At 42.4% G+C, this 10413-nt stretch overlaps 2 protein-coding genes across 7 annotated transcripts in view; both read right to left on the bottom strand.

The window, feature by feature from the left end:
• Positions 1-580: 580 nt before the first annotated feature.
• On the bottom strand, positions 581-2138 carry LOC134207940 (protein AAR2 homolog). The gene is made up of 2 exons (XM_062684024.1): positions 1612-2138; positions 581-1542 (listed from the first exon to the last, which is right to left on the bottom strand). Exons 1-2 carry the CDS (start codon positions 1989-1991, stop codon positions 783-785), a joined length of 1140 nt encoding a protein of 379 aa, XP_062540008.1. The 5' UTR covers positions 1992-2138; the 3' UTR covers positions 581-782.
• A 1983-nt stretch (positions 2139-4121) lies between these two features.
• The window catches only part of LOC134205425 (uncharacterized), a 77747-nt gene continuing 71455 nt past the window's right edge, over positions 4122-10413 (bottom strand). For all 6 annotated transcript variants that reach the window (XM_062680658.1, XM_062680657.1, XM_062680660.1 and 3 more), the window contains 2 exons: positions 5322-5413; positions 4122-5269 (listed from right to left, as the gene is read on the bottom strand). In XM_062680658.1, coding sequence (XP_062536642.1) covers positions 5237-5269; positions 5322-5413 — 125 coding nt within the window. In that variant the 3' untranslated portion in view covers positions 4122-5236. The remainder of the gene's footprint in view (positions 5270-5321; positions 5414-10413) is intronic.

Here is a 10413-nt window from a genome sequence, read left to right as displayed (position 1 = left end):
CACCACCGAACGCCAAGGCCACCTAGCCATTGTTACTAGACGATCCACGCTCCAGCGGAGCGGTCCACTCGTCATGAAATCTAGAGCGAAAATGACGCTCACGCGCTAGACACGACTGTTTTTATGCACAGAGAAAATGAAGCGGTAGACCAAAAGGTGCGTACGTTACGGAAATCTGATGTCCGTGTTGGGGATGCATGAACGGAATTGGTTGGTTCTGAAATTTTTACCAGAACTAAAATTGTCAATAGTTATATTGGAGTTAATATTGGACGTTGATATTCAATAGTTTTAATACAATTAGCGAATTGGTGGAAAGTTTCCGAATCTATTGATAAAAAAATTCTCGAAAATCCATCGAAAGATAAAGTCGCTATTAACGTTTGAAATCTTACATGATTTCGTGACGGTCCCTAATTTGGAAATTTTCATTTTGCACCCTGTATCCGAGTCTTTCCCTTAGACGTAGTTCACGTCAAAAAAAATATAATTAGTTTATAAAGTTGATGAGTAATAAAATTATAGTAATGAAAATGTGCTTAACACTACATAACATAACACTATGTTATTAAAACGAATATTTTTTCAGTTGTGAACAAATATATTTTGTTACGTGCATATTTTCATGTTACTTTAATACAGATTCTCAAGCCAATTATGCTTATTATTATATTCATCCGTATTCTTGTTCACAGATGAACGATACTTTCAAACGAATGCGATTCGTTCAAACCGGTTCCCAAGAATACCTAAGGCTGATTACTTTGTTTAATTCAGCGATTCTATATTTCTACCACCGTCGGCATGTCTTCTGGATCTTCCTCAAACAGATTTTCGAACCTCCAAAGAAGCGTACCTTTCAAACTTTTTTCCAAAGCTTGCGCTGCCGAAGTGATACCGGCCTGGTAGCTGTTAAGTAGCAATCGCCTCACATCCAGATAAACCGTATTCGATTCCGTCTGCTCCATCAACTCAACGGGCAGCTCGGGAAGCTGATACTGTAGCACCGTTAGATAGTTTCGGAAAAAGCTTCGATACTTTTCAACCGCCCTCTCCGAGTTGCTAAGCAGCAGTAGAATCTTTCTCCAATGATTGAGCGACTCCACCGAATGTCCACACAGGAATAATATAAAGGAGAACTGGACCTCTTCGAACATAACTGCCTCGTGACCATCCTTCAGCAATTGATCAACCGCCGCTATGGAGTCCATGTGATGCTGAGATATTTCGGCTGGGCTTGCACCTTTCGGGCAGCGCGAAGGAAGCTCTGTGAACCGTGGCGCCGATCCCGGAAGCGATTTGAGGTTGGGAAGTAGTTCCTCTTCGTTCATTAGTGAGCGAATTTTGGAAAGTTTCGAAGCACTGTAATTTGATAATGTTGAATCGCCTCTCGGACGTTCTTCGTCAGTGCACGGCATCAGCTCTACGGTGTTACGAACTAATCCACACTCAGGAGAATGCCTCCGAATGGTCTCTATTGTGATATTGCCGGAGAGCTTATTCCACTTTGCTAGACCATCATAGTCATATGGTGCCAGATACCTAAAACGTGACTATTATATAAATACAAATGCTTGATAAAAAAAATTAATTTGATAGTTGTACTCTTACCTATCAAGATTTTTAATATTTTCCCGTATCCTTCGGATTTCGCCGTCAACATCGTCGTGAACTCTGGGTCTCAGTTCCTCTTTGTCGTCATCCCATTCGCGAACCACAATTTCACCCCGCTGGAAATAGTGTGCGAAGCCTACACGGGGTGCCGCGTCACCATATGGCCCCTGAGAGGCACAATACACAAAGTGGGGTCCTGCCGGAATCATTTTAACGCCACGGAAATTCTCTCCGATGAAAAAAGACCACTGGTCGATACCGAACTCTGTTCCCAGCGGAACGCCAGCTATGATGAGAACTGCTCCGTTTTCAAACAGTTTCAAAGCCACATCCGGGGACATTGTGGCCATTAGGGAAGCGCTAGATGTCCCTTCCATTGTTATAGTTCTAGACACTTGTTCTTATTGTACACCAAATAATTCGATAAAAAGATAATTTCCATCAGACGATTTTACGGATTTTACGAACTGCATCTGACGAAAAAAATATTATTGTTTTCCGTCATCATCGTCATGATCAGCGGAATCGAGCAATCAACGGAGTGCGTTCAGAGCTCTACACCCTTATGGGCCAAACCGGCCAAACACAATGGATACGTTTGCGTGCGTTTTGACAGTTTTTCCATGTTTTTCCATTTCTACTCAATTACAAAAAGAAACACAAAGACAAATTCGGCACCAAAATTTCAAAAGGGCGTAACTGCTTTTGTAAACAAAAGCTTCTCACGTCGCTGGTTGGTTAATTTAAGCCCACCCACGCAATCCAATACCTCACCCAAAAAAATCTGCACGTTGTTTCCACCTGAAAAAGTACGTAGATTTTTTTTCACCTTAAATTCACGTAACCTTCACCTGATTTGTCGATAGAATTTCCATTCTACGTGAAAATCAGGTAAGTTCTACCAAAGTTTTGGATAGAATTCACCGGACATGTAAGTTTCACCTGAATTTTCTGAAGCATTTGCAGTTACGTGTGCACGTAAAATGTACCTGAAAATTCAGGTGGAAACAACGTTTAGATTATTTGGAGTGCTCTAATGGAAGCATCGAATCATCTTCTTTCATTTAATGGTGCTGGATTACGTGGGTAAGCAGCACAAATAAGCCCACCAGAGACATGAGAAGCTCTTGTTAACAAAAGCAGTTTCGCCCTTTTGAAATGTTGGTGCCGCTTTTTGCCTTTCTCGTACACGGAAGAAAAAAAGTACCCTAAATTGAGAATTTTTAAACTTACTTTTGAGTTATTTTTTCTTTTCTCTTTCATCCACTCTTTCTTTTGTTGTCAAAAACAAAAGAGCCAAACAATCCAACGACGCCAGTTCAATACGGGAAGCCAATTTTGAGTTTTATTACCTGAGGTCGAAATTGAGTGAATTAAACTTACATTTGGGTAAATAAATTTTCCGTTGGGTACTTTTTTAACATGGGAGTAAAGGCAAACTACTTCGACCCTACTTACTCAATTTTGATTTCCCGTACGGATGTTCGAGGTTGGGAGAAATAAACTCACTATTGGGCCCTCCTTAGCCGTGCGGTAAGACGCGCGGCTACAAAGCAAGACCATGCTGAGGGTGGCTGGGTTCGATTCCCGGTGCCGGTCTAGGCAATTTTCGGATTGGAAATTGTCTCGACTTCCTTGGGCATAAAGTATCATCGTGTTAGCCTCATGATATACGAATGCAAAAATGGTAACCTGGCTTAGAAACCTCGCAGTTAATAACTGTGGGAGTGCTTAATGAACACTAAGCTGCGAGGCGGCTCTGTCCCAGTGTGGGGATGTAATGCCAATAAGAAGAAGATTGGGTAGTTTATTTCTCCCTTGTACACAGAAAAAACCCATTTTAATTCACCTAGTAGTGATGCTGCCTTTCTCGCCTTTAGTCAAGACACCAACCTTATGTGCGGTTTATATGGTAATATGTACCATTTTCTTCATAACTTTCAAACGCAGCGGTCAATCGTTATGAAATTCAATAGTGATCAACAAGGCTTTGTCTCCTATCGAATAAAACTTGTTGCGAGAAAATCGGTTAAAGATTACTATTTGAAAAGTTGACTAATGTTTTTCTTAGATTTTGTGCACACACATACACACACATACACACATACATACACACGGACAGACAGACATGTGTTCAGTTCGTCGAGCTGAGTCGATTGGTATATAACACTATGGGTCTCCGATGCTTCTATAAAAAAGTTCGTGTTCGGAGTGAAATGATAGCCTTTCGGTACAACTTTGTTGTACGAGAAAAGCAATTTGTCATTGTGAATGGGTTTCGAATGTTTACACCAAGTTATGGGCCCTGAAATGGTTTCCGATATTGGACTAGGATCTATAATAGTATGTTTTTATATATAGTTTGAACAAAATTCAAATATTAATTTGTTTCTGGAAAGTTGATTAAAAAATTGATGTGTATTAACATATTGCCAAGTAAGCGATTAATCAACAATAAACATTGAGGGAAAGTCAACTTAACTCTATTTGTAGAATAAAAGCCAACATTGTCGTTTTGATTAATATTTTGATTTATTTACTTCATTTTGGAGTTGTAACATTATTAGAGTTGTATGTATATGTGGTACTTGATGATATATTATTGTATAAAGGTAAATATTTCCTGCTGTTCTCAATAGCCGCTGAAGGTGTTTTATTATTATTGTTAGAATAGGTAGAAAAAACCATTGAAGGTCTTTGAAATATTCAGAGTTCACAGTTGTTTGTAGGACATGTTTGGTGCAAAACTCTCTGCCATTGAACGATGATTGTATATGCAAAGCAATATTATTGAAGTCTTACGACGTTAAAAAGCATGCCTAAAATGGGTCAATATGGCTACGAACAATTCAAAACACTTTGTTTCCCTGTTTCCTTCTAATAATTTCGTGCTATCCATTTCTATTGCGAATCTCTTCAATCATGTTCATCCTGCGATTCTCGCTAAGCTGAGTTAAGCAACCATCGCACCTCTCATTTTGCATTATCTTCTCTATTCAATTAGCATGAGTAAAGTAAGGTAAGTCTTGAATCATCGAGCGACTAAATGGCTGCCCAGATTACGGACTTACGGAGAAATGCCAAAAAACCGTAATCTGGGTGATCATTACAAGTTTATTAACATTGAAACCGATATTCTGGAATATAAATATTTGACGGCGCTTATGTTCCACCACTATGAATACTGAGCATAAGATAAGAAAGATCATAAGAATGGACAAGTATGCTCTTATTTGGAATACACTTTGTCTCCAAGAACTCCTAATGGAGCAGAAACTGAAGAAAATTACTTAGTAATAAAAGTAATTACTTTTCTAAACTAAGCATCATACGATGATACCGAGCAGACTTACATAACCTCACTCATTCTTATGATAAGCCCATTTTGATCGTTACACTAACTCGTTTCTTTCAGTCTGTTTTTCTTTTCAATGGATACCACAAAATATAATGTAATTTTCATTAGTAAATTGGATTTTTCTCTAATTTAACTGCTTTTTATTGTAACAATGATTTAAAAAATCAAATACTAGAGTCAACAAAATTCTCGTTAGTTTCTTCTCGAAAACTAATTTAGGATTAGTAACAAATCCACAAGTTGAGTCCAAGGGTATCTTACGCTTTAATGACTATCATGGGAAAATCTTTGAGGAATCTGAAAATATATATTTTTTATATTTCATATCATATCAAACCTGAAAAATTACCTTGTTCATATGCTTTCCCAAAGCGGATCGCGCCGCTGTCAGTAGTTCAGGATTTTCAGACAGCGTATCAGCAAGTGCAGCCAGGAGAACATCTGAAACAGAAATTAACAAAAGTATGTCAGAAAAATATAATCAACGAAATAGATGAGCTCCACAATAATAATATATAAACAGTTATATTTGTTAGTTATATATATTAAATTATATTAAGTATATATATTAAGTTATATATATAAATATTTGTGGGCAGAACCACTTTACGCGAAGCGAACACCACGAAAAAGACGGAAAAGGATTTAGCTCGTAGGCAATTAAACACAAGACACATTTCGTTTTTAAGCAAGTATAATTCGCGTGTTAACTTCACAAAATACTGAACGGAAGTGAGAAAAAGTTGTTCGCGCATAGGCGCATTCAGTTTTCGTGTGTGAGGTTAGCAATAGCCCACTGCTAGAACGATGGTTGGTGGAAAGAACCAAGATAGAGGTGCGGTTCTCTCCTACACTCCTCCTCAACGCGTACTTCGAATCCCTTTAGTTCGATATTCCAAGCTGCTCCAACAGTTTCCAGAACCTCGTTGCGCCCAACGGTTTTGTTAGCGCATCTGCTGTCATTTGCTCCGAAGGACAATACAGCGATTTCACCTCGCCTCGCTCGCTCAAATCTTTGACAAAATGTCGCCGAGTATCGATGTGTTTAGAGCGTTTCGTAGCTGTTTCTGCGTGAACGAAGCTCAGGCAACTTTGATTGTCTTCGAACACTGTAGTGGCCCCAAGCGGCTGCTCTCCGAGATCTGCCAGAACTCTTCGGAGCCAGGTGAGTTCTTGACAGGTGTCACTCAGCGAGATATACTCTGCCTCCATAGAGGATAGACTGACACAGGATTGTCGACAGCTCACCCAGGCTACAGGTCCACCACCGAAAAAGAAAACGAATCCTGTTGTAGATCGCTGGCTTGCCTGATCACCGGCCCAATCGGCATCCGAGTAGCCAGCAAGATTCCATCCGTCGTTGTCAGGTCCAAACTTCAACTTCATTTCTTTTGTACCCTTCAGATACCTGACGACTCTCTTAGCGGCTTTCCAGTCTTGCTCGGTTGGTCCACTTGCTTTTCGTCCAAGAAATGATACACTGAAGGCCACGTCCGGTCTGGCGTTAACCGCAACGTACAAAAGTGCACCAACTATGCTTCGGTACAGGGTTACATCCGCAAACGGTTTACTGTCACTTATGGACCTTGTGTAGCCTGCATCCATCGGCGTTTTCGATGCCTTGCAATCTTCAAGATTGAACTTCGTCACCAACAATTCAATGTAAGTCTTCAATCGTAAACTGTATACTCCATATTCGCACTGAATATGACCGCTCCTAGGTTGACTATGTCCAGATCCTTCTTCAGCGCTTCGTAAACCTTCTTAATTTTTGCCTGGTCTGCACATCCAACCAAAAAATCATCAACGTAAACGAGTAAAAGAAAATCGTGGTCTGCCCGTCACGTCGAACGTACAAGCAACTGTCGGACTGACATTGCTTGAAACCCATCTTGATCAGCACCAAATGTAGGGCACGATTCCAGCATCGCGCCGCTTGTTTCAGCCCATAGATACTCTTTTTAAGGTGGCAAACGAGCTCCTCCTTTCCAGCTACTGCGTACCCGGGAGGCTGACGCATGTATATCTCCTCTTCCACCGTCCCATGTAAATAAGCAGTACGAACATCAAAATGCTGAAGGTTCATTTTGTTCTTTCCCGCTACAGCTAAAAGCGCCCGAAGAGTCTCATGGCGAGTCACTGGCGCAAAAACATCCAAGTAGTCCACTCCGTAACGCTGAGCAAACCCCTGAGCGACTAATCTCGCCTTATGCTTCACGATATCACCGTTTTCGTCTCGTTTGTACTTAAACACCCATCGGGATCCAATTGCCTTCTTCCCTGGCGGTAACGGTACGAGCTCCCATGTGGCATTTTGTTGATGCGATTGGATCTCCTCGTCCATCGCGGTTTTTCACTCCTTCACCTGAACTGCCTCACGAAAATCCGTGGGCTCCTCGGCTACGTTTTTCACAACACCTCTTGTACGCCTACTCTGTCGTTGTAGTCCTTGCTCCTCCTGCGCACCTTCGTCGTCGCATCCCTGATGAAGTTCATCCGAGCTGTCATCAGCGCTGACAAAACCATCCGAGTCGTTATCCCGATCACTAACGGCTGTCTCGACTTCTACGGCATCGTAATGTTTCACTGTAGAATCCAGCGGAATTTCAATTTCATTTTCCGGACTGTCCATTGTGTCGCTTGGCTTTCCCTGAATTTCCGAACTATCTTCCAGCTCGATGAATTTCGCATCACGGCTAATTGTAATGCGATTGGTGGAGGGATCAAGGAAACGGTATGCCTTATGCTCTTCTGAATAACCGACGAATTTTAGTTTTACTGCCTTGTGATCCAATTTAGCACGTTTAACATCCGGGACACGTACGTATGCCGAGCACCCAAACACCCGCAGATGTGCTAGATTCGGTTTACTATTCATCCACAGCGCCACAGCGCCTTTCGCAGTTCCCGGCCTCCATCCGACCGTATGGCAATCGGTTTTCTCCCAAAAAGATTCTCGCAGCGACGTACGAACTCCTTGATCCTTGCAGTGGCTTCATCCTTGCTCTTTAGTAGGTAGACGGTGGTGAAACGGCTGAAGTCGTCTATCATGGTCATGATGTATCGATTTCCAGAGGGAGTAGTGGTTTCCATTGGTCCACAGAGGTCTGTGTGGTTCAGCTCGAGTGGTCGTTTTGCCTTCCGTTCCACCACGGGGGGAAAAGGTTTCCTTGCAAGCTTCCCCTTCATACAACATTCGCACGTAGTACGAACACCACAATCAGATAATTTAAAACCACTTACCAAATTTTCAGCCTCCATTCGGCGTAAGACATCAGGATCACGATGTCCTACACGCCGATGCCATGTGTGCTGGCACCGATCGTTATGCTCACCTCTTGCCTTCAGCGATCTCTGCTGAACACGCAGCCGATAGAGACTGCCGATCTTATCACCGACCACCACCGTCTCACCAGCAGCGTTCTTTACGACACACTCCAACGCACCAAAAAGCACAACAAACCCCTTTGCCGCTAACTGGCCAACTGATATTAGTCCACCGTCTAACTCGGGTACGAAAAGCACATCCTTCAGCGTAATTTCCACTCGTTCGCCATATTCATCTTCACCATATACAACACCATCACCGATTCCATTCACTTTTGTCTTATTACCGTCGGCAAGAGTCACTTTCGATTCGACACTTGTGCGTAGCGAGTGGAAAAATGCCCGATCATTTGTCATATGCGCCGTAGCGCCACTATCAAACACCCAGCTGGCCGGCATCCTATCACCAGCCATAAAACACACCGATCGACTCGATCCCTGTGCTTGCTTTGCTTTCGGATTGACATCCTTCGGCCCTCGCTTTTTACCGAAACCACCACCATTATTATTTTTCGCCAACCACTTTTTGCACTGCGCTTTCACATGACCGGGTTGTTTACAAAAAAAGCACCGCCGCTCTTCTTTGCTGTTATCCGCGGCCAACTTCATCGCCTTCACACTTGATGAAAGGGAATCGCCTTGCTGCTGTCGGAATTCATCCAACAGCCGAGTTTTCACCGAAAACACTGTCCAGTCAGCATTGTCCCGACACTGCAGGCTCTGCACCAAGTCACGATATGATTGCGAAACACTTTTGAAAATCATCGCGATTTTCAGCGACTCGTCCAAATTCTGACCCGCGGCGGTCAATTTATCAAATAACTCTTCCATGACCGACAAGTGTTGGTCCATGTCGTCACCTTCAGACATGTTCGCACCACACAGTTGGGTTAAATAAAACACTACTGTCGACATCGTTGATTTTACGTGATGCTCTCGGAGAGCATTCCACATACCGCGCGCACTGTCCCAACCTCTCACGATTTTAAATTGGCTCTCTTCCAGGAAAAGCCCTATATTCGCTCGAGCCTTTCTATCGCGAGCCTGCCACTCATCGTCTTCATCCGCGTCTTCCGGCTTAGGTAACCGAACTACGTCCCATAAATCCTCCTTCTCGAGCAACCACTCCATTCGCTGTTTCCACGAACCCCAGTTGCTCGAGCCCAACTTTGGGAACGTAACTTTGGCACTATCCGCCATTTTGTCACCGAACAAAAAAAAACCAATCACCGGATTTTCACTCGCGAACCACGCCGAATCAAATTAGCAATGCAACGTATCTCAATCTTTTCCGCTTATTTGCACACTGCGGCCCATAACCTGTGGGCAGAACCACTTTACGCGAATCGAACACCACGAAAAAGACGGAAAAGGATTTAGCTCGTAGGCAATAAAACACAAGACACGTTTCGTTTTAAGCAAGTATAATTCGCGTGTTAACTTTACAAAATACTGAACGGAAGTGAGAAAAAGTTGATCGCGCATAGGCGCATTCAGTTTTCGTGTGTGAGGTTGGCAATAGCCCACTGCTAGAACGATGGTTGGTGGAAAGAACCAAGATAGATGAGAAGATAGAGGTGCGGTTCTCTCCTACAATATTATCAGATCGAATTGTACAAACATGAAAGACATAATAAGTATTGCACTTAATTTGATATCAGTGTGTAAAAATGGAAAGCGGAAACAATCTACATATTGCGCATAAGCCCCAAAATTTTATTCCCACCTTTGGGTTTCCGCGCCGAGCACTCAGCGCCAGACTTGGCGACAAGGAGATAGTGGTCAAGTTGGTACTCCTGATTTTTTGACAACTGATGTCGATTGGTTGTGTGAGTGCACCGGTGTCAAAAAATAGAGCTTTTAGCTGAAAATTTAGTTGTCAAATGCACATTTTGACAGCAATATAAATGTATGAGTGAATGAAATGTGCAAATGCTCTATCGCAGAAGCAGTCGCTGAAGGCAAGTGTCAAAGGTTTCAGTGACGAAACGAAAAGTTTCAATGCAAAAAGCAATATTTGAATTTATTCCATTTCCTGGCGTGCATAGTCTGTCTGTCTCATTTCCCAACTTAAACTTGAAATTTTCTGATTTGGATGCAAGATTTACGTTCCA

This window comes from Armigeres subalbatus, chromosome 1, assembly GCF_024139115.2.
Source record: "Armigeres subalbatus isolate Guangzhou_Male chromosome 1, GZ_Asu_2, whole genome shotgun sequence".
Taxonomy (NCBI): Eukaryota; Metazoa; Arthropoda; class Insecta; order Diptera; family Culicidae; genus Armigeres; species Armigeres subalbatus.
The sequence above is the reverse complement of the archived record's forward strand: the minus strand, read 5'-3'. Positions and strand labels throughout refer to the sequence as shown.